Source organism: Bos javanicus, chromosome 10 (assembly GCF_032452875.1).
Source record: "Bos javanicus breed banteng chromosome 10, ARS-OSU_banteng_1.0, whole genome shotgun sequence".
NCBI lineage: Eukaryota > Metazoa > Chordata > Mammalia > Artiodactyla > Bovidae > Bos > Bos javanicus.
In genome coordinates, this window is record NC_083877.1 from 88,613,612 (window position 1) to 88,638,170 (window position 24,559).

General features: G+C 46.8%; 1 protein-coding gene across 2 annotated transcripts in view; it reads left to right on the forward strand.

Annotated features, from left to right (window-relative positions):
- Positions 1-24,559, forward strand: part of ADCK1 (aarF domain containing kinase 1) — a 132,213-nt gene that overhangs the window by 13,561 nt on the left and 94,093 nt on the right. The window contains exons 2-3 of one of the 2 annotated variants that reach the window (XM_061429590.1): positions 3,097-3,242; positions 7,920-8,003. In XM_061429590.1, coding sequence (XP_061285574.1) covers positions 3,108-3,242; positions 7,920-8,003 — 219 coding nt within the window. In that variant the 5' untranslated portion in view covers positions 3,097-3,107. The remainder of the gene's footprint in view (positions 1-3,096; positions 3,243-7,919; positions 8,004-24,559) is intronic. The other variant, XM_061429591.1, reaches the window with a different exon arrangement.

Sequence of the window (24,559 nt, forward strand, 5' to 3'; positions counted from 1 at the left end):
ATGAAATTAAAAGATGCTTGCTCCTTGGAAGAAAAGCTGTGACAAACCTAGACAGCATATTAAAAAGCAGAGATACTACTTTGCCCACAAAGGTCTATGTAGTCAAAGCTATTTCCAGCTAATTCCAATACCTCCACTAGCTTCATAGTCATGTATAGATGTGATAGTTGGACCATAAAGAAGAACTTATACTTTTGAACTGTGGTGTTGGAGAAGACTCTTGGGAGTCCCTTGTACTGCAAGGAGATCAAACCAGTGAATCCTGAACGAAATCAACCCTGAATATTTATTAGAACGACTGATGCTGAAGCTGAAACTCCAATACTTTGGCCACCTGATTCAAAGAGCTGACTCATTAGAAAAGACCCTGACGGTGGGAAAGATTGAAGGAGGAAAAGGGGATGACAGGGAATGAGATGGTTGGGTGGCATCACTGACTCTATGGACATGAGTTTGAGCAAGCTCCAGGAGATGGTGATGGACAGGGAATTCTGGCTTGCTGCAGCCCATGGGGTCACAAAGAGTCGGACAGGACTGAACAACAACAACAGGGATGGGGTAAAGGGGACACTGCAAGATGGTTTAATTTATTCTTTTTATCTACAAAGCCCTTACTTGCAGAGTTAGGAACTGATCCCAGGAGTTGGGCCAGAACATTTGTGTTTAGTGAAAGAAATGAGTTTCTTAAATTATCCCTTTAAAAATAATTGCTTGCAGTCATCCTCCTGGGGTGAATGCAGTCATCTGGGGTGTGAATGGGTAGGATAAACTTGGAAGGCTTGTTTTGGGGGCATGGTTTCACTGATGAATTTGAACACATGAAGCCTCTATTAAAAATGAAATATTAATAAGAATGGGTCTCAAACTTTGCAGAAAAATAGCCCATTATGTTTCCTATTAAAATGCAGATTCCCAAGTCCTACACCCAGTGTTGATTTAGCGGGCCAAAGAGTGGGCTTCAGAAATCTTCATTTTTTTTTTTTTACTGTTACATCATTATCATTATTAATTTTTATTGAAATATAGTTGGTTTACAGTGTTTCAGGTGTATAGCTAAGTGATTTATTTTAAGCATATTTTTGTTTTTCAGATTCTTTTTCCATTATACATTATTATAAGATATTGAATATAGTCCCCTGTTCTATGCAGTAGGTCGTGTTGTTTACTTTATACATAGTAGTGTGTCTCTGTTAATCTCAAATTCCCAATTTAGCCCTTCCCAACCCGTTCCCCTTTTGGTAATCATAAGTTTGTTTTCTGGGTCTGCGAGTCTAGCAGAAATCTGCATTTTTGAAATGGCACCCAGATTGATATTTTTTGCAAGTGTTCTTCTAACCACACTTTAGAAATGTTGGCTAGGAAAAGAAGACTGCAGAGGGAAAAACAATGGGATTATAAAAAGAACTGGGTCCCAAAAAGTCAAGAAAGGAGAGAAAAAGACACAGAACAGGTAGGAAAATAGAAAGCACAGAAGATGGTAAAATTAAGTCGGAATACATAAGTGACTATATTAAATGCAAACAGACAAAACCCACTATATACTATTTAGAGAGATAGTATAGAGTGTAAGTTGAAAGTAAAAGAATGGAAAAAAGCTGTCCCTGTGGATACTTTGAAAAAAATCTGTGACTATATTATAAGGCATGAGTCAAAACTGACTTTAAAGAAAGCAGAGACAGGCTATTTACAGCAATTGTCTCCATATGGAGGGGAATCAGAGGCACAGATCAGGGAGGCGATGGTCATAGACAGTCCAGCGCAGAAACAAACAGGGTGATGACCTAAATTTTCCTGCTGCAAGGAAATTTCCCCCTCCAAGTCTGTGCCGGATTTGTACTTGTGGGTGGCTTGGTGGTGGCACTTCTCCTGGGTGGGTCTTCTTCACTGGCAGCTGCAGCTGTGGTCCAGGATGTTAGATGGAATATTTCTCGGAATTGAAGGGGAAGCTGCCCGTTGGGTGCAGTGGCCTCAAAGACTGTGCAGCCACTTGGTGGACTGAGCAGTACAAGTAGGGTGGGGAAAGTATCAGAGAGCTGGTAGCCCACTTGGTTCAGCTGAGCGGAACTGTGAGTTTGGTTAATCGGAGCATATCTGCAAGAGGACCTTGAGCCGTAAAGCAGCCTATGGGATTGGGAGTGGATGAAGTAATAACAGCCATGGTGTTGTCTTTCAAGGAGCTTACAGTCTAGAAAAGGGGCTGTCTATATTCTATCCAAAAGAAATAGTTTGAAAATCGATCCGATGTGGAGGGCTTACCTGGCAGCTTCTGAGCACCTGTCGTTTTGGCTGTGGCCCCTTCCAACCTGGGCCGAGAGGGCTGACAATACCTGTGCGAGCTTACTGGTATAATAATAGCTTTCAGGTAACAGAAATTACCATGCTCTCGCTTCTCTTATCTAAAGCAGCATGCTTGACTACATATTCGTCATCCTTTCTCTTACCCGCTTTGATTTTCTTTTCAGCACTGATTCCCTGCTGTTCTTCTAGTACATACCTTATGATCTGTCACCCCCTCTAGAGCGTTAAGAGCTTTGTTTTCTTTGCTGTCTCCCTAGTGCCTAGTGCAGTGCCTGGTACTGTGAAAGGAAGAAGGGCTTTGAGCATTGACTTGTGCTGGATACTGTGCTCAGCATTTCATACACGTGATCTCATTTTATCCCAACTACTATTATTTTTGAAATTTATTTTTTAGTTTATATTATTTTGGCTGCACTAGGTCTTCGTCACAGCGCATGAGCTTTCTCTCGTTGCGGCATGTGGGCTCAGTAGTTGGGGCTCTAGATCACAGGCTTGGTGGTTGTGGCACATGGGCTTTAGCTGCTCCTCAGAATGTGGCATCTTCCGGGACTGGGGATCGAACCCTTGTTCCCTGCATTGGCAGGCAGATTCTTAACCACTGGACAACCAGGGAAGTGCTTCCCCAGCAAATTTTGAGGTAGGTATCATCACGTTTCACAAATGAGGCAATGTGGATGCAGTGAGGTTGAGAAAATGACCCCCAAATCATACAGTCTATTAAGTGGCAGAGCCCCGATTTGAATTTGGCTCCGTATGAAACCCTTTAACTGCTCCCCTTTCTCTGCTTTCCCGCTGCAGGGTCTGGGGACATGGCCAGAAGGGCTCTCAAGCTCGCCTCGTGGACCAGCATGGCTCTCGCTGCCTCTGGCATCTGCCTCTACAGCAACAAGTACTTGGACCCCAACGACTTTGGTGCTGTCAGGGTGGGCCGAGCAGTGGCCACGGTAGGTTCTTCTCCTTTCGGGAGGGGCAGAGGAGCCACAGCACTGCTTGCAGATGTTCATGCATATAGCCGATGGACTCACCAGTCACACACATGCGGCAATGCACGTGTACCGTGACCTGTGTGAAGCTCCCACTACACAGTTGCACTGTCATGGAGGTGCACCGCCCCCCCGCCCACCGCCCTGTGCCCCTGTTCACACAACCTCTGCCATCCTGAAGTTAAACATACAGTGGGATGGCCTGGGGTCTCTGTTCTGGAAACGTTACCTTTGCAGAACCTTCCGTATCTTATTTTAGGGACCGGCTCATCAGGCGGTCTCCTTAGCAAACACACAGGGAAAGAGGCGTTTGCAGCTTTGATTAAATCCTAGCCGAAAACTTGGTCTGCCTCCAGTGGGCTCCTGGGAACAGTTCATGACGGACGCCGGGCTCACACTCAGAGTATCGGGGCCTGAAAGAACTTTGGGGATGTGCCCCAAGCCCCAGACTAAGAGAAGCTGAGCTGAATATTTGACTGTTGGAGGTTTTCTCCAGTGGCTCAGCGACATGTTCTGGTGTGATGGTGCCCTCTGTACCTCTGTTGAAGGCGGCTCCTCCAGAGAGCGCTGTGTAATTGCTCCGTGGTGGGCAGGTGGCCACATGCTTCACGCCTTCTCTCCTTCTTGGTCTGCTGCAGGATGAGCTCATGCATTCCTCCCCTTGGTGTAGATATATACTCCGAAGCACAGTCTGTCTGGTCGTTTCTTTTAATACTCAGCATTGTCCTGTCTTCTCCCCAGCCTGGCTCAGACATGGGGCCTGCTCCTCAAGGTAAACTGGAACTTATCATAGCTCACGATAAGCAAATAGATACATAGACCATGGAATATGCAACGATTCCCATGTGCTTGCTAGGGGCCCTTTCTGAGCCCAGCATTGTCTTATAGGCTTCAGGGGTAGAAACGAACTGTCTTGAAAGAGCTTTTGACTGAGGAGTGTCCACACCTGGATGGGTCAGAAAAACAGTCTAAAGCCCAGGATTGTGTCAAGCTGTGGAGAAGGCAATGGCACCCCACTCCAGTACTCTTGCCTGGAAAATCCGATGGACAGAGGAGCCTGGTAGGCTGCAGTCCATGGGATCGCTAAGAGTTGGACATGACTGAACGAATTCCCTTTCACTTTTCACTTTCATGCATTGGAGAAGGAAATGGCAACCCACTCCAGTGGTCTTGCCTGGAGAATCCCAGGGACAGAGGAGCCTGGTAGGAGGCTGTCTGTGGGGTCGCACAGAGTTGGACACGACTGAAGCAACTTAGCAATAGCAGTAGCAGTGTCAACCTGCGTGACTCAGGTGACGGCTGCTGTGGGACCTCAGACACAGGAGTGAGTCCTGTGGGCTGGGAGTCAGGATGCATGTCTTAGGGGCAGCGGGGTTGGATGGAACCTTAGGAATTTGCATAGTTAGAGAGGAGGGATGAAGATATAAGTCAGTGCTATATAAACCAGCCACTGGGTTGTACATTCTTTTCTTCTTTAAATAAGTGCTTTATTTGGGGGTCATTTTAGGTTTATAGAAAAGTTGGAAAGATAGTACAGAGTGCCCATATGCCCTTCATCCAATTTCCCCTAATATTAAAATCTTACATGACCATGATACATTTATGAAAACTAAGAAAGTAACATTGGTACCTTGCTATTTGCTAAACTCCAGGTTCTATTCGGATTTGATCAGTTTTATTCTGTTTCTGTTTCTGGATCTACTCCAGGATATCACATTGCATTTAGGGCACTTGAGTTTTGTTTTTGTTTGGCTTAGTTTTTTTTTCTTTTGAAATTTTTATTGAGGTTATTGTAGATTCACTGGGCTGTATATTCTTTAAAGATCCAGGCTCTGGTCTTTTTTTTTTTTGGGAGGGGGAGTGATATTTTAAAAATCCTCTTATTGAAATATGGTTGCTGTATGATATTATATAAGTTACAGGTGCACAATATTGTGATTCACAGCTTTTAAAGGCTATGCTTCATTTATAGTTATTTAAACATGTTGGCTATATTCCTCATGTTGTACAATATATCCTTGTAGCTTATTTTATACCTAATAGTTTGTACATGTTAATCCCCTTCCCCAATTCTGCCCTTCCCTATTTCCCTCTCCCCACTGCTATTGTTTGGTCACCAAGTTGTGTCCCGCTCTTTGCAGTCCCGTGGACTGCAGGACACCAGGCTTCCCTGTCCTTCACTATCTCCCAGAGTTTGCTCAACCTCATGCCCGTTGAATTGGGGATGCCATCCAACCATCTCATCCTCTGTCGTCCCCTTCTCCTCCTGCCCTCAGTATTTCCTGCATCAGAGTTTTTTTCCAATGAATCAGCTCTTTGCATCAGGTGGCCAAAGTGTTGGAGCTTCAGCATCAGTCCTTCCAATGAATATTCAGGACTTGTTTCCTTTAGGATGGACTGGTTGGATCTCCTTGCAGTCCAAGGGACTCTCAAGAGTGTTCTTCAACACTGGTGCTCAGCCTTCTTTGTGGTCCAGTTCTCACCCCTGTCCATGACTACTGGAAAAACCATAGCTTTGACTAGATGGACCTTTGTTGGCAAAGTAATGTATCTCTACCTTTTAATATGTCTAGGTTGGTCATAGCTTTTCTTCCAAGAAGGAAGCGTCTTTTAATTTCATGGCTGCAGTCACCATTTGCAGTGATTTTGGAGCCCCCCAAAAATAAAATCTAGGGCTCCAAAAAAATTGCTTCCATTTTTTCCCTTTCTATTTGCCATGAAGTGAGGGGACCAGATGTCATGATCTTCAATTTTTGAATGTTGAGTTTTAAGCCAACTTTTTCATTCTCCTCTTTGACCCTCATCAAGAGGCTCTTTAGTTCCTCTTCACTTTCTGCCATTAGAGTGGTATCATCTGCATAGCTGAGGTTGTTGATATTTCTCCTTTCAATCTTGTTTCCAGTTTGGGATTCATCTAGCCCAGCATTTCGCATGATGTACTCTGCATAGAAATTAAATTAACAGGGTGACAATATACAGCCTTGACATACTCCTTTCCCAATTTTGAACCGATCCATTGTTCCATGTCTGGTTCTAACTATTGCTTCTTGACCTGCATAAGGGGTCTCAGGAGACAATAAAGTGGTCTGGTATTCCATCTCTTTAAGAATTTTCCACAGTTTGTTGTGACCCACACAGTCAAAGGCTTTAGCATAGTCAGTGAAACAGAAATAGATGTTTTTCTGAAATTACCTTGCTTTCTCTATGATCCAATGGATGTTGGCAATTTGACCTCTGGTTCTTCTACCTTTTCTAAATCCAGCTTGTATATCTGGAAGTTCTCTGTTCATGTACTGCTAAAGTCTAGCTTGAAGGGTTTTGAGCATTACTGTGTGATCATGTGAAATGAGCACAATTGTATGATAGTTTGAGCATTCTTTGGCATTGCTGTTCTTTGGGATTGAAATGAAAACTTAGCTTTTCCAGTCCTGTGGCCACTGCTGAGTTTTCCAAAGTTTCTGGCATATTGAGTGCAGCACTTTGACAACATCATCTTTTAGTATTTGAAATAGCTCAGTTGGAATTCCATCATCTCCACTAGCTTTGTTCATAGTAATGCTTCTGAAGGCCCACTTGATTTCACACTCCAGTATGTCTGGCTCTAGGTGAGTGACCACACCATCAAGTTTGTTCTCTATATCTGTGAGTCTGCTTCTTTTTTTATATTCTCTAGCTTGTTGTATTTTTTGGATTCCACATTTAAGCGATATCATTCGATTCCACATTTAAGTGATATCATTGACTATTTGTCTTTCTCTGTCTGACTTATTTCACTGAGCATAACGCAGGGCTCTGGTCTTAATTATCCTTGTGGACCACTCAGGCCACGTCTTGCTAGTGGTTGGTATTCAGTAAGTATATATGGAATGGAATGAAACTTTGGGAGTATAGACAAAGGAATGGATTTGGGAATATAGACAAAGGACTCTTCTTAATACCAGCCTTGTTAAGCCCCTTAATTTCTAAGGGCCTCAGTTGCTGAATTCTAAAAAGGAAGGTTTGGGCTCAGCAACCCTCAAGGCTCCTCTGTACCTGAGATCCCTGGGAGCCTGTAACTTTCTGATTCATCAAACATAAGGGAACCTCTTATGGAGTTTTGACCAAGGGACCTAGATTTAAAACTTATGCTGTTAGAGCAAACATAAATATGAAATGGTGTTTATTTGTGATACAGAGAGATGGGATAAGTTTATCCAACAGCATTCATCTAACTAGTATTTGTTGAGCACTCACCTGTGCGCTTGGCACTGTGAAAGATGGCGGGGATACGATGATGAATAGGAAGGATATGCCTTTGTGCTTATAGAGCTTAATTTCTAGTGAAGTGGAGACTGTCCATATACAAGGAAACCAATGAGCAAGGCAACCTTGGATGGCGGTTTGTCATGATAAATAATTGGGAGTTCCCAGTGGGTGGGGGTCTCTTTAGATTGAGGGTCTGTGCAGGGGTGGTATTTGTGCAGAGCCTTGACTGATAGGGAGAAACCAGCTAGACCAAAATCTGGGGGCAGGGGCTCTACAAGATAGGATTGCTTCTCTGGACATGCCACCTGTGTCAGGGGACTGTAGATGTGGGCCTTGGATAGTGGAGTAATATTTGATGTCTGGTGCTAAGCCTTCCTTTTTCTTGGTTCACAGACAGCTGTGATCAGTTATGACTATCTTACATCCCTGAGGAGTGTCCCCTATGGCTCAGAGGAATACCTGCAGCTTCGATCCAAGGTAAGGACCCGTGGGACCCATCTGAGCCAGGCCAGATAAGTCCAGAGATGACTGCAAAGCCAGCAAGCTTCTGGCGTGCAGCTGGAGGTGGGCAGGGGACGGGGTGGGGATTGAGGCAGGTGGCTTGGGAGGAAGGAGGGGAGCTGTTTTAACGCCCAGGGGGTGGGCTGCCAGGCTGCCATGAGGCTGGACCCCCTGGTTCTAAGGTTATAAATCTAAAAGGTGCTGTTGGGGAGGCCGGTGTGTGTTCCCGGGGAACGCAAGTGTCTGCGATGACTCAGGAGGGCAGAAGGCAGGCTGTCCCTGATAACTCAGCTGGCTTTCAAACTGCCTCGTCAGGCAAAACTGAGGTTAATTGCTTTCCTGTCCTCTGAAGGCTACCCCTGCTCTAGGCCTCTGAGTGGCGCTGTCGACCACACACTCCGGTCTCATTTGGAAAACGGTAGTTGATTTTGGTGCTCTGCCTACATGTCCCAGAAAGTTAGGGGATTAAGCAAGAGGGCACTTGTGTGGGATGTAAGTTGAGTTTGGGGTCAAGTAGAGATATCTTTGGGCTTCCCAGGAGGCACAGTGGTAAAGAATCCTCCTACCAATGCCGGAGACACAAGAGATGCAGGTTGGATCCCTGGGTCGCAAAGATCCCCTGCAAGAGGAAATGGCAACCCACTCCAGTATTCTTGCCTGGAGAATCCCATGAACAGAGGAGCCTAGTGGATCAGAGTCTAGAGAGTTGCAGAGTCAGATATGACTGAGCGACTGAGCATGATAGATACCTTCGGTTCTTCCAGAGAGAGGTGTGTGATAGACAGAGAGAGGTGTGTGATAGATCTGTGTATCTTGGCTCAGCCTGGAAGGCCCTCTGCCCGTTAGAAAATTCCTCATTATCCTTCGGGACTCAGCGCAGACACCTTGCCTCTGTGATGCTTTCCTCCTTAGTCATCCTAGCTGGCTGGAATAATTACTTTTAAAATTTTTATTTAAACTTTTCATTATGAAAATTTCAACCATCCAAAAGGGTAGAGTAGTATGAACCCCTGTGGAACTGTTAATCCAGCTTCAGGAATTGTCAGCATTTTGCCAGTCTTGTTTTATCTGCTGTCCCCTTTATTAATTCCTTCATTTACTTCATTCGTTACTATTTTTTGCTGAAATACTTAAAAGCAAATCTCCAGCATCATATTATTTGTAAAAACTTCAGTGTCTATCTGTAATAGATAAGGACCTTAAAAAACACCTTAACTATAGGAACATGATGATTCAGTCACTCAGTTGTGTCTGACTCTTTGTGACCCCATGGACTGTAGCATGCCAGGCCTTCCTGTCCATCACCAACTCCTGGAGGCTACTAGAACTCATGTCCATTGAGTTGGTGATTCCATCTAACCATCTCATCCTCGGTCGTCCCCTTCTCCTTCTGCCTTCAATCTTTCCCAGCACCAGAATCTTTTCCAGTGAGTCAGCTCTTCACATCAAGTGGCCAAAGTATTGGAGTTTCAGCTTCAGCATCAGTCCTTCCAGTGAATATTCAGGACTGATTTCCTTTAGGATGGACTGGTTGGATCTCCTTGCTGTCCAAGGGACTCTCAAGAGTTTTCTTCAACACCACAGTTCAAAAGCATTAATTCTTTGGTGCTCAGCTTTCATCATACCTAACAAAATTGATGATAATTTTTTAATACCTCTAATAGCTAGTCTATATTCAAATCTTCCTCGTTGTCCCCCAAAATTTCTTTTTTAAGTTGATTAAACCTGTATCCACCCAAAGTGAATATATTACGTTTGATTGATGTTTTCTATATATTTTCAAGTCCATAATATGTTCCCTCCCTCCTTTTCTGAGAAACTATTTGCTTGTTGAAGAAGCCAGATCATTTATCCTGAGAAATTTGGCTGATTGCATCCTCAAAGTGTCGTTAAATGGGAAGTAAATTCAGTGGTACACAATTCGAAATATATAATATTTGAACATACAAAATGATCCTCCTCTCCCCGTTTCTCAGGTACCCAGTTTTCGTGCCTGGAGGTGATCATTGCTTCCTGGATATCTTTCCAGAGATATCTTCCTATTTGGATTTAATCACTCTATCTTTGTTTCTGTATACACGATAGGTGGTTATGTGTCTTTCTCTCTCTTTAGACCATAAATTCCCTTAGATCAGGGACTGGGTCTTTCTTTTTTTTTGCAGCTTCTACCTCTATCCGTGAGGCCTGAAACTGAGTTAACATCTGTTTCAACGCCAGGCTGTAACCTGCTAGCTCCCTGCCTTGGGAAACACCCCAGAAAGAGTAAGGTTTGTAGTCAGAAGACCTGAGCTTGTGCTTTAAGAAGGTCTTTCAACCTTTTGGAGTGCCATGTTCCTTGTCTGCGGGCTACAGGTGGCTCTGCCACTTACGGAGGATTATATGGACAGTGTCTGAGCCAGTTTTTTTATAAATATAACTATAAAACAGGTATCAAAAGTCAGTCAGATGTCTACTAGAAGGTACGTTCCATGAGGACAGAGAACATCTGCGGCACCTGTTACAGTACCCAGGACACAGCAGGTCCTAAATAAAGGTTTGTTGAATGGACGAACAAATGAATGAAATATTAGCTTTTATTGGAAGATCTCGAAGTCCTTGTCTCTGAGACTCAACGCCACCTGCTTTCCCTTACCCCATTTTCTCCAACTCAGCAGTGCTATGTATGGGCTTTGGAGCCCACCAGAGCCACATTCTACAGAAAATCTAGGCCATGGAAACAGGGGTAAGTCCTCTGCCTTGGGGAATCTGCAGAATGGGCAGGGGAGCGGTTGTCCTGAAGACAGCTGGCCTCCGTGTGTCAGGCATCTGGAAAGCATTGAGGCTGCAGGTCAAGGAGAAGCTGGGGGGATGCAATAAGGGATGCGCGGCCTGGCAATTGACGAAAGATCAGCAGCGGGTGGTGGCTGGCACCGGATGACAGGGTGCAGGCTGGACCCCGGGAGGTGTACCCAGGAAGGGGGAGCCGGGTGGCATGAAAGAGCACAACTAAATACCGCAGGAGTGTTTCCTTCTATCGGAACACTTATCTGTTCTGGTCTGAGAGATGATAGAGAAGTGCGTGAAGGGGAAGACATAATTATCTCACCTGTCAAGCCAGCATCCCTGGGTCCCGGAGTGTGCGGGCGCCAGATGAGCTTGGCTGGCAGTGACTTCGGGAAGCACATACAAGGTTGGTGCTCAGCTGGCGGGCACCGTGGTGACTCAGCTCTGCGTCAGGAGCGGGTGGGAGCCAGGGTGGAGGAGTGTCTTCTAGGGCGCAGGGGCACTTTGCTATGCAGTAAGGGCACAGGACGGGACCCAGATACCTTGGAGAACCAGGCTTCTGACGCCCAGAATGCTTATAAACAGAGATGGCGGGTGTGAACTTGCTTGTGCGTAAAGCACAAAGAGGGCTTCTCAGGTGGCTCAGTGGTAAAGAATCCGCCTGCCCATGCAAGTGACGTGGGGCTCGATGCCTGGGTCAGGAAGATCCCCTGGAGAAGGAAATGGCAGCCCACTCCAGGATTCTTACCTGGAAAATCCCATGGATAGAGGAGCCTGGCGGGCTACAGTCCATGGGGTCCCGAAGAGTGGGACAGGACTTAGTGACTAAAACAACAACAGCAGCAAAGCACAAAGAAGTCACTGCTGGTCCAGACATCCAGACAGTGGGCTGGAGGAGGCAGCATGGACTTGATTCTGCCCGAGGGGTCGGGTGTAGTGGACAGATGTTAATTTTGCAGTGCAGGAGTCATCCTCGTTTTAGGGAGCAGCATCTAAATTTTCCTTTGGGGAACCACCCCTATCTCATATATACGTGCCATGAGGTTTGAGTGGGGTTCCCCCCACTCTCAGGGTGGACATGTGACTTGGGCTGTCGGTGTAGTCCATTCCTCTGATTCCAGGATGAGTATCTAAGCCAGTTCTGGTTAGTGAGCATCAGTCAGCTCTAGAACTTTTGAGGGTGTCCCTCAGGGGATACTGTCTTTTCTGCTGGATTAGTTGAGAGTATCAGATGTTGGCTTAGAGCTGCTGGCAGCTGTCTTGCCACCATGAAGTGAAAGCCCATCTGTGAATGGAATCAATATTGTAGAGAGATATGTCATTTGAATCTAGAGATCTAGCTGAGCCTGATGCTAGATGGCCACTGGACTTTTCATTTGTTTATGCCAGGAAATTCTCTTTTTGTTTCAGATGGTTTGAGTTCAGTTTTCTGTTCCTTGTAGCCTAATGAGTCCTGATATATTCTTGGGGAAGCATACTGGATCTGTGTGTGTGTGTGTATTTGGAGTGGGAAGAGCAGGAGAGTGAGAGGGATAGGATATGCCTTTTCCTTCCTTGATCAGAGTCCTAATATCAGGAGGGGACCTTGATTGCTCTTGTGACTGAGAATCTTTTTAGCTGAATTCAATTTCTTGTTACGGAGCTGGTCACTGGGCTCCTGTGGTTTGCTTCCTGGGATACTTCACGTCCTCGGTGTGTGTGTGTCATATTAATTACTATAGTTGTTAATAAGTATTTGAGCTTAGGAGGTAGTGATGTAAATATTCTTTTCCTCTTGGCCTGAGAAGCAGATCCAAGGAGATGCAGGGCTCTGCCAGGTGGAGAACAGGAATGTCAGCTTTATTACTGATTAATGCTGGGTTGGAGCAGGTGGGCTTCACCTCTGAATTTGATAGACTTACCTGCCCAGGTATAGATGAGGCAGGACAAGCCTCTCAAGTGGGGTCCTGCCTCTTAGGGCAGAGAGGGGCTGGTGGACACAGTTCCAGATCCCAAAAGGGAGGAGAGAGGAAGAGGTGAGCCAAACTCACCAATCCGGTTGATGATTGCTCCTTCCACAGGGAGGGCGAGAGAAGGGAGAGAGAGGAGCTTACACCTCTGGGGAGCTCCCTCCGGGTCCTGAAACTTGAGGACAGGAGCTTCACCCGCGCTCTTACCCTCAAAAGGGGAGGCAGCTGTACATTTGCTGTAAGACCCCTTGCTGCCCGTTGAGCCCTGTTAACCTTCACACCTGACTGTTTAGGGACACAGGCTGCTTCTGGCTGGAATATGGGATGGCAGTTTCCGCATTACTGAATTCTACATTTTAGGGGAAGGAGTCATACTTTGTCAACCTTTAGAACTATGGCGTACGGTGAGGTATTTGGGGGGGAAATGGACTCCACTTCTGACTAGTGGTTATTGGTCAGAGGAGCGGAATAAGTGTCTCAGGTAAGGCGATGGCTGTTTATACTCGATCCATTGAAAGACATCTTTGGCATCAGCCCACTCAAGGCTCCAATGTACAGATGTGGGACTGGAGACTCAGAGGCAGGCTGTGCTTTCTTCAGGACCATGCAGGTGTGTGGCAGATCCTGGACTTGCTCTTGGACATCCAGATCTTGCCGAGTCCCAGGTTCTTTGCCCTCTATACTTGGTTGTCTCCCTTTTTATCCACTTGCAACCTCAGGGAAAGCACCAAGTTGGATAAAAAGTAGAGCCAAAGATGTCTGTGTGGCTTCTCCCCTAGTGGGAGCCCCGAAGCTGTGGTTCTGCCTGGGGTGGGCTTGGGAAACAGAGGAGAGACAAGGGCGATAGCTTTCTCCCTGGGATCCCTTTACTTATTTAATCCACCAACCAAAGAGCTGTTAATTCAACAAATATTGGGAGGTTTGCATTCCCCAATGGAGGGGAGTGTAGACCCTCCAGAGGAATCAGTAGATGCTAGTTCTTTGGTTTTGGGAAAGTGTTTCAACTCTTGAGCTGCTGAACAACTGCTGGTTTTGAGGATAACCACATTCTCAGCTTTGGAGAAGGGAACAGCTACCCACTCCAGTATTCTGGCCTGGAGAATTCCATGAGTTGTAGAGTCCATGGGGTCGCAAAGAGCGACTGATTGAGTGACACGATTGAGCGACTTTGACTTCACTTCACATTCTCAGCTTGGTGAGGGTGTGATAATTCAATAAGCATTTTAAAGATCTTCTTGCTGTGCGAGGGGAACTGTGGCAGCATCTAGCTCTTTAGGAATATTCTCTGAAACTTGGGACTGTCCTGGTCAAACCAGTGCATGCCTTCACCATTCTTCCGTCCACCTGTTACTTTAACCGGCATTAACCGAGCCTGCTCTGTGCCAGGCGCTGTGTCAGGCTCAGGCTCAGAGGATCTAAAGGGAAATAAGGCTTAACCTCTGCCCTTCAGTTGCCCACAGCCTGGTTGGGGGAGCAGGCATGAAGTCTCCAGTTGCAGAAGATCAGTGTGTTTTCATTGTAGCTCTGGCCCCGTACAGCAGCTAACTCCTAGCCAAGAGGTTGGGGGCAGGAGCCCTGCCTGGGAGGGGCTGCTAACCCAGCTGGGGCTGGGGGTACCTGCCTGGATTGCCTCCTCCGCGGTTGCCTTTTCTAATGGTGCCACTGTTCCATGGCACGTTTGGTGTCTGTCAACCTGGCGTGGATGCTTTTCAGTGAGTTTTCATGGACTCTGTCCTGCAGACTCCTTTTGCTGCTTTCGTTTGTCATCATGGAATATTTTGCCTCAGAGTGTGCTGCTCAGAGTGGGAGGGAAATTGAATCCTTGCTGCCTTGATGACTGGCTTTCTCAGAGTTTGTGATAATTTCTGCAGGAGCATGAGCTGCATTTAATTTGCTCTGGTTGGGTCATCTGAGGACCAGGTCTGTGGTGTAGGGAGACCAGAGTCTGCTATTGAATCTAGCACCTCCTTTTCAATATACGCAAACCTTTCTGAGTACTGCCTTGCAAACCTCCATGACTTTCTGCAGTGGCCCTGACCCTAGCGTCTTTCTGATTCAGAGAGAATTCCACAGCAGGAGGCTGTTGGGCCTTGGTGTGAGCTGCAGAAAGCCTTTTGGGGGTCCATTCCCATTAGTGGGGGACCTGGGGGAGAATGTGGCATGCTTTGTGCTTCCCCTGGAGATTGGGCCCACTGCGTGGCTTTTCTGTAGTTCCCAGGCAGCTCATGCAAATGCCAAGTTGTCTTCTTGGTTGCCCTAAACTTCTCAGTGACTTATGGACCATGGCCAGAAACAGTACCCATTTTGCCATGTCTGCATGCCTCTTATCTTTTTAAAACGAGTGAAATATAGGACCTAAAAAAGATATAAAATAATTTAGTGACCACCCTTACACTCTCTGCTTAATTTCAGAAGTGATACCTTACCCATACAACTGTAGACTCCTAAGTACTTCTTCCCTGATTCCAGCCTCCTTTCTGTATAACCAGCAGCAAGCACTGTCTTGAATTCACTGGTTATCATTCCCACTCACTTTATATCCCACTATTCATGTATTGGTATGACCTTTTGCATTTTATTGACTCTTTTTTCCTTTATTTGGTTTTGTTCTAAGCAAACATATCTGTGAAATCACAGATTTGATAGACTAGCGTTCTTTCTGTGGGTCTAATGCATATGCAAATAAGATTTGTTTTTCTGGTGCTCTGGGTACCACCCCAGATCGCCTCTTGTGCCACTTTTTTGCACACCATCCCTGGTAACCAGGTCACACTTGGGAAAACACAGGCTTCACCACCTGTAGCAGATGCTGGGCCAAACTCTGGCTTGCCCCACCATTGCCTTGGTCTTTCCCCTGCTGGGCTTGGCTGCTCTCTTTCTAGCTTTTCTCTCCCCACAGCTCACCTGGTCTATCTGTTAGGGCTGCTTCGGGCTGTAAGCTGCCTGATGGGATGGTGTTTGTTCCTGCTGCTCAGAAGCAGTGATCTCTTTCCAAAGGCCACAGCTGAAATGAAACAAAATAAGCCCTTGGCTTTTGGTGACAGGAGGCCATTGCCTGCGCGAGGGCATCTCTCCACTCTGATCAGCACGATCATCATCATTAGCCAATTCCTCGTGTACAGTGTCTGCAGCATCCTTGCCTACACGGGCTGCCTTGATCCTCGGGGATGCTGCCCCAAGCTGCTCTCCAACTGCCCCTGCCCCCTGGTTCTGTGGGGGAGCTGGTGGAGGGCAGAGGGCCCTGCTCCCCAGAGATGGTGTGCTGATGGGGCAGGAGCCAGAGAAACCCCAGCTTCAGCCCGTCTTTGCTCATATCAGAGTCCCTCTCAGATTAACCACAGCTGGGCTTCTCACTGCTGATGGCTTTTTCCTCAGAAAACCTCCCTGCAGTTTCCTTTTTCACCTTGGATGGGATGCTTTCCCATGACCACACTGAGAACTGGTGCTTTCAAACTGCGGTGCTGGTGAAGACTCTTGAGTCCCTTGGACAACAAGGAGATCAATCAATCCTAAAGGAAATTAACCCTGAATAATCATTGAAGGACTGATGCTGAAGCTCCAGTGCTTTGGCCACTAATACGAAGAGTTGGCTCATTGGAAAAGACCCTGATGCTGGAAAAGATTGAGGGCAGGAGGAGAAGCGGGTGACAGAGGATGAGATGGTGGGATGGCATCACCGACTCAACAGTCATGAGTTCGAGCAAACTCCAGGAGATAGTGAAGGATGGGGAAGCCTGGCGTGCTGCAGTCCATGGGGTTGCGAAGAGTTGGACACGACTGAGCGACTGAACAGCAAATGGGGCGGAGCTGGAGAAGCCCCAACTTCAGCCTCTCTTTCTTCCTCTCAGAGTCCTTCCCAGACTAACTGTGGCTGGGCTTCTCACTGCTGATTGCTTTTTCCACTGAAAGTCTCCCTGGAGTTTCCTTTCTCACCCTGGACTGGGTGCTTTCGGTCTGACCAAGCTGTTTCTACCTCAACAGGGAAATGGGGTGAAGCTACATGATGGGGAATTTGGCAAAAGCTGGACCTTCTTACTGTGAAGGTGGTTGAGTGCTGGAATGGGTAGTTTAGTACAGCTGTGAAATCAGCATGCAGAAGGACAGCTTCCTGGAAACAGCAGAGACTCCGTTGAGGGGGAATGTGACAGCTCACAGATGGTTCCTAACCTGGCAGATAATCAGAGGTACCCGGGGAGCCTTGAAAGTATAGACTCTTAGACCCTATAGTCTAGAATTTGTTTTCAATGATTTTGGAGTGAGGCCTGGAGAACCCATTTTTCAAAATGGGTTCCCCAGGTGGCTTCTGATGCTAAGAGCAAGTGTTTACGTTGACCGAACACCACGGGACAGGCATTGTGCCAAGAGCTCTCTTTGTGTTATAACTTCACAAGGACCCCGAGGCGGATCCTGTTGTTCTCACCCTTCCTTTACAGATGGACAGACTGAAGCACAGATTGGGTGACTTGTCCCAGGCCCCACAGCTAGGAAGCAGGTGTACTAGTTTCCTGTGGTTGCCATGACAAATGGCCACCACGGAGGTGGCCAACAGAAGTCGTTCTTTGACGGTTCCGGAGGCCGGAACTGTGAGGACAAGGTGCCGTCAGGGCCAGGCCTCCCTGGGGGCTCCTTCCTGCTGCTGCTGCTGGCTCCAGGCCTTCCTGTGGCTGCATCGCTCCAGTCTCTGCCTCCGTCTTCTCTTTTCTTCTGAGGACACTTGTCATTGGACTTAGGGCCTATCTGGGCAATCCAGGAAGATCTCATTTTAAGATTCTGAACTGAATCACACCTGCAAAGACCCTTTTGTCCACTGAACGTCACAGTCAGAGGTTCTGGGGGTTAGGACGTGGGCATATATTTTGGGTGCCATCATTCAACCCACTAAGAGGGTCTTTTTTTTTTTTTTTTGAAGTTTTTTATTTGTTTTGGCTGCCCCAGGTCTTCACTGTGGCATTCAGGATCTTTCATTGTGGCATGCACATTCCTTAGTTGTGGTGTGCGGGATCTAGCTCCTCAACCAGGAGTCAAACCTGGGCCCCCTGCGTGGGGAGCGCAGACTCTTAGCCCCTGGGCCACCAGGGAAGTCCCCAGGGTAGGGTCTTGAATTTAATCGCCGGCAGTGTGGCTCCCAAGCCTGTGCCTCTAACCGCTCGACTCCCTGGCGCTCTCTCCTGTACCGGATGAGCTTCCAGGCTTCCTCTCAGCCAGCAGCCAAGGTGTGGGTGAACTTGCTGTTTCAGGGAGTTTGACAGTCCAGGGTTTTGCCTCTGCCTCGCTCCCATCCTCCAAGTCCTCCATCATTTCTCCTGAAACCCCCTGGGCTGTTCATCTCAGACTCTGAAATTCTCGCCCCTTGATGTGCTTGGGAGGCTTCAGGGGCTGAGGCCACACTCATCTTGGCTTGGGTGAGATGCGTTTTTCTTGCCTCAGTGGCCACGTCTCTCCAAAATGGGGATCGCTGGAATAGCAGGGGTAGATGGAAGGCCATAATACAGCTAATAAAGTTGATGGAAGGCATTCTGCAGCTGTACGGGTGATGGAGGCGCTTGTTAACAACACTAATAATCTAATAGCCTGTTCTTGATTTCCTGCTTCTCACTGTCTTGGCCCCAAGCAGCTATTTTCTACCAAATTAAAATCCACTCAACTCCCTTCCTGTTCCTGAATAAAACTACCCTCAAAGCTCTTGCCTGTTACAGCAAGACTTTTTAATAGACTTTTCCTTGTAGAACCGTGAGACATATGTCCAATTAGTGGAATAACTTCTCTTAAATATACAAATAAACTGTTGACAGATAATGGCGGGACATATGTGAGGCTGATTGAAGGCCACACGCTTCGGGAATGGGGCACTGTCCTTCTCCCACCCCCAGTCTGTCTCCAGGCCTCTCCTTCCCTCCAATTTCTTGCTCTTAGGATGTAACTTTATGCTCCACCCTCTATAGGATGAAGAAGGATGTCTCCATCCTGTGCCCAGTCACAGCCCAAAGTACCTGGGCCACTCATTACTCATACGGTCAGGTGTGCAACAAATGTGTGGGTTTTTTTTTTTTTAGATTTTTAAAATTTGAGATGTGGAACATTTTTAAAAGTCTTTACTGACTTTGTTACAAAATTGCTTCTGCTTTATGTGTTGGTTTTTTGGCCACAAGGGATGTGGGATCTTAGTTTCCCAAGAAAAAGTATGAAAGTGAAAATCTCTTAGTCATGCCCAGCTCTTTGTGACCCCATGGACTGTAACCTGCCAGACTTTTCTGTCCATGGAGTTCTTCAGGCAACCATGCTGGAGTGGTTAGCCACTCCCTTCTCCAGGGGATCTTCCTGACCCAGGGATCGAACCTGGGTCTCCTGCATTGGCAGGCAGATTCTTTACCATCTGAGCCACCAGAGAAGCTCAGCCAGGGATCAAACCTGCAGCCCCTGCATTGGAAGGTGAGGTCTTAACCACTGGACCGCCAGGGACATCCCTGCACAAATGTTTTTGGGCACTTACTATGTGCCAGGCACTGTGTGAGGTGCCAGGTGTACAACAGTCTGCTCTTGAGGGGATAGCAGATTGTTAGCAATTGATGACACTCACAAAAGTGCATGGTCCAGGGGGGCAGACACTCGGTCTGTTTCTCTTGCCACTGTACCCTCAGCACTTAACAACAGTGCCTGGCATAAAACAGGCTTGGTGAATACTTTTTAGTGACTCAAGGAGGTAAGTGAATATAATGTCAGCTCTTGCTGAGTGCCCTAAAAGAGATAAAACATGGTCATGGTATAAAGAGTGACTGAAGCTGGGCTTGGGAAATGCTCTCTGACATGGGGGTTTTTTTTTCAGATGAAACTGAGAAGTGCTGAAAGAACCAGCATGTGAAAAGCTGAGAGAATATGGAAGAGACAGGGCGGGTTATGTAATTCACAGGGCCCAGTGCACAGCGACCATGCCGGCCTCTGGCTGGGCGGGGAGTCAGTCTCCCTTTCCCGTAGCCCTGCTGCCCCAGCCCACAGTGGATGGGAAACTCCCAAGAGCTCACAGCCTCTGTGCTGGGAGGTGCTCAGGCCGTGGACGGGGCATGAGTGAGAAGTTTCTGCTGAGTCACCTGCTGAGCTTGTCTTGGTGATGCTGGTCTAGGATGTGGAGGGATACTGCTTGACAGATGTATGACCTTGACCCTTCTTTTAAAAAAATTTTAATTTGTGTATCTTTTTACACTTCATTCAAGGCATGGTTCTTAAATTCATTCCATAGCTCAAGTTCACTGTGAACATGCAGAAAAACTTACGGGGAGAAAGGGAAATAGATATTTAAATGTTATACTCTCATCTGTTAAACTAAAGGGTAACCAACATAAATCATAGTCCTTTGTAACCTTAAGTCATCCTATCACAAAAAACTCCCTCAAAAAAACAGCAACTGTATTTTACACTCTGAAAATGACTATTTGAGCATACGTGCAGGAGTGAAGCAACTCATTCCAACTTGCCCCAGTCAGCCAAGCCAGACACCTCTCATTTCATTTTGTGCTTTCACCGCTGGGATGAAGAGGAATGTAACTGGGCATGAAGTGACCCTGACCCTTCTTATGTCTATACCAAGGCCCCCAGTGGGCGCAAAGGGCAACGGAAGAAGGTATGCCTCCCCCACCAACATGACCTGGTTGCCTTGCTGGGAGGAGAGCAGCTGTAACGGTGGGGAGGAGGCAGGGAGGCCAGATGGAGCCAGGGTACTGGGCTTGGGGTGGGGAAAGGGCAGCCAAGAACCCACTGTGGAGATGGGACTGTGTGTGAGCTGCGTGTGAACTTCCATCAACTTTATTAATTGCATTATGGCCTTCCACCTACCCTTGCGTGTGAGCTTGCTCCATCTTCCCATTTGGCTTTATCTGAAAAACCCACATCCAAAGATAAGATTAAGAATTTCAAGACAGCTACGCTGTATTAGTTTCCTAATTGCTGCTGTAACCAATTATTATAAACTTAATGGTAGCCTATCCCTTCTCCAGTGGATCAGGGTCTCCTGCATTGCAGGAGGTCATGCATTGCATGACCAGGGTCTCCTGCATTGCAGGCGGATTCTTTACCAACTGAGCTATCAGGGAAGCCCCTATAACACAGGTTTATTCTTTTACAGTTCTGGAGGTTGGAAATCTAAACTGGTTCTCACTGGACTAAAATGAGTGTGTCAGCATCAGCAGGGCTGTGTTCCTTTTGGGAGCTTGGGGGAGAGTCCACTGCCTTGTCTTTTCTAGCTTTTATCAGCCACCTGCATTCCTTGGCTCAAAGCACTCTTTCTCCATCTTCAAAGCGAGCAGTGTCTGGCTAGGTCCCCATGCTGCCATATCTCTGCTTCTCTTCCTGTGCCCCCCTCTTCCACTTAGAAGAACCGTTGTGATTACACTAGACCCACCTGGATAATCTAAGCTAATCTATCTCAAGGTCAGCTGATCAGGGACCTCAGTTTCTTCTGCAGGCTTAATCCTTCTTTGCTGCTAACATATTCACAGGTTCCAGGGACTAGGTCGTGGACATCTTTGTTGGGGGGTGTTATTCTGTCTTTCATGTTCAACCTCGGTGTGAAGCCCTTTTGAGTGTGGGGTGCAGTCTGACTGTAACACTGGTCACATGCTCATGAAGTTGGCCCTAGGAAAAGGGGGCTGCAAGCCTAAGAGTCCTGAGATGGGAATGAGCATGGCTGTTCCAGGACCCCAAAGGAGTCTGACATGTTGGACTAGGGTGAATGACAGGGCATGTGGCACACAATGAGACAAGAAAGGCTGGCCCAGGTCTAAAACACACAGCCTCCTGGGCTACAGTGAAATGTTAGGAACAGGTAGGGATCTGCCTTAAATCTTAAAACAAAAGCACAAACAAAAATTCTGTATGAAAAATTTCAGATGTATTTAAAAAAAGAATAATATGGTGAACCCTATGCACCTGGATCTAAAATAGTTTGCCATAATTCCTTCATTTATTTATTTTGCTGAAGACTTTTAAATTATAAAAATCAGGGCTTTTCACCCATAATTTCAGTGGGCATCTCTAACAACTGACATTTTTGTATGTATTCATGTCATTATCACAATGAATGAAATTAGCAAGAATCCTTTAATTTCATTGAATTCATGTGTGTGTTTAGCTGTCCCTCAAATGCCCTGCTGATTGATCTTCACCTTGTACCTGAACTTTGCACCTTTTCCCCTTTCTGAGGTTAAAGTGAGACTTCCTTCCCTGTATCTTTCAGGATTTGGTTTTTTGTTCCTTCGCACTCCTGTTGCACACCCAGGTCCATGACCTGAACAGGGTTGATGGGGAAGGGAAGCGAAGCAGGCTGGATGGATGTGTTATTCTGCTTGTTACATGACAGTTTTTTGTGTGTGCCTGTAATTGCCATTCCAGAAATGCCCTCACTATTCCAGCCACAGAGCAACTGTTGAGAACAAATTAATTATGCATCTTCTCAGTGTGTGTGATTAAGTGGCAGATGGAGGGAAGGGTTCTCTTCAGTTTTTCTGGCAACTAAGTTCCCAAATGGATGCTTTCCAGGCCAAAGAGTGCGTGTCCTGGGCTCCCATGAGCATCCGAGTTTGTCTCTGTAGTGGCAGGCTTGGTCACTGGCAGGCAGAGTCAGAAGTTGTCAGTAATAATATTATTAATCCCTTAAATTTGCAGCGTATTTGCTATTTGCTGAGGGCTTGCGCACTCACGTCAGCTCATTTGTTGGGATTTCAGGGGTGCTGGAACAACTTCCTTTGCTTATTACCTCCCTAAATCATTGCTGATGCTTGTAATTCCACCATTAGAGATTAATTCTTTTGGCCCCAAACTGTTCCCTATTAAAATGCAAGTATCCTTGGCAGCTGTGTAGCATGTTTTATTCATTAAGCTTTCTCAGCCACTCTAGTGGCTCCCCTCCCCAAATGCCCCCTCCCACAACTTTCTTTTTAGGATGACCTTCTCTGAAACAGAACCTGTGTTTGGAATCTATCCCATCCCACAGAACTGGGCTCTCGACTAGTTGCTGAAGCTGGAAAAAGAGGCAGAAACTCACGCTAAGGTGTCAGTGACTGATAATGATTTCCCGTGTTACTGTCTCTAGGGAGTATTTGTATTTTAAGTGGAACTTTCTGGAAACACAATGCTTAGCACAAAGGAACCTGCACCCCTTCATCCTATTATGTCAGCGGCTTTGGCCTTAGATCTCCTTTTTATTGGGCTACCTTAGAGAGACAGAGGAGAGAGAGGGCCAGCACGTCCAGTTCGTCCATTGCGGGTTGGGGAGACAGTGGAGCAGACCACGTGTAACATAATGTCCATCTTGCAGAAGGAAGATGGAAGTGAAAGGACAAAATCTATTTGGAATGGGGCTAAAGTTTTGTCTTTATAACCCCAGTAACACAGTTGTAGATTTTTAGAGTCAGAAGACACCTTAGAAACAAGCTTAACTCTGGGAAAGCAAATGCATTTCATCTGTCAATTCCAGTTGATACATAGTAGTTGAGTACAGGGTAGAGAATGAGTGAGTCTTCACCTGGGCTCAGTGTGTTGTGGTTGATTAGTGAGGCTGATGGGTGCCATGGTGATAGAGGGGCGGGATGTATGCCGCACGTGTGTTCTTGATTCTCTGCAACCTGTCTTTGTGTGTATGGGCCAGCTGAGATCCTGAAACTTCAGATGATTTGTTCAGGATTACATTAAGTAGGGCCGATAAATTAGGGGCAGAATTGGCCCAGGATCCAGGTACCATGAATCCAGGTTCAAAGCCTTTTCACTTGGAGTATCCAGGTGTCCTGAGAAGCTTTTCACTGTGGTTAAAGAGCAGGCGGTCTTGCAACCACACTGCCTGGGCTCAGGTCTTAGCTGAGTGCTCTGGGCCAAGATATTTAACCTTTCTGAGCCATTGCCTCTTCATCTCTGAAACAGAAGATAATAATTGTGCCTACCTTATAGGGTGGTTGTGGGATTAAATGAGATATAATGCCCATATAAAGCGTTTGGATTAGGGCCGAAACACAGTAAGTATTAATAAGCGTTGGTAATGGGATTAAAGTGTTCATTATATCGTCCTTCTAGATTATTGCTGGATATGGACACAAACCTCCCCATGGTCAGCTCGCTCTGCAGTCTCCCGTGGAGTTGCCCCTCAGACACCTGCTTTTCTTCCTTCCCTATTAAATGCTCTGGGATTTTCTGTGTTTGATGTGCTCCTGGAATTTGTCATTGGTGATGGAAAGTCCCACAGTACTAACAACTGAGTTGTGAGATGGTGCTGGGTCTATAAATGTCCATGTTTGGGGTGTCACACTTCACACTCCACAGGAGTTTGTTTTGGTTTGGAGCAATGACAAACCCCTGGAGGCCGGGTGGGGTTCACTAAGGACCACCTGCCAAAGGGGCCTCAGTGAGACCCAGTTTTGCTGGGTGTCTCCTCTGACCAGAACATCATGACAGCATCTCCCCAGACCACCCCTGCTCCCCTGAGCCAGTATGTGCCCCCCAAGTGCCAACCTAGTTTGTAGACTGTACATCAGTGCCCAGCTGTGCCAGCCCCCTCCCCCTCAGGCCAGCCTGTCCTGTGGGCTTAGAAAGCAGGGCTCTGGCAGAGTCCAGACCCAGAAATTGCTCTGGGGTCCTCTTTATGTCTTTGTCCAGCCATACAGACCCTTGTCAGTGGTCCCTGTGGGTGACCTTGAGGGGACCCAGGGAGGCCTTGAGAGCCAGGCAGGGTCCGTGATCATCCCAGATGTCTGGCCTGGGGCGACATCCTCTAGGACAATTGTCTGCCCACTGCCTTGTTCAATTTCACCTCTTGGTAGCATGCTCAGTTCCTCGTGGAAG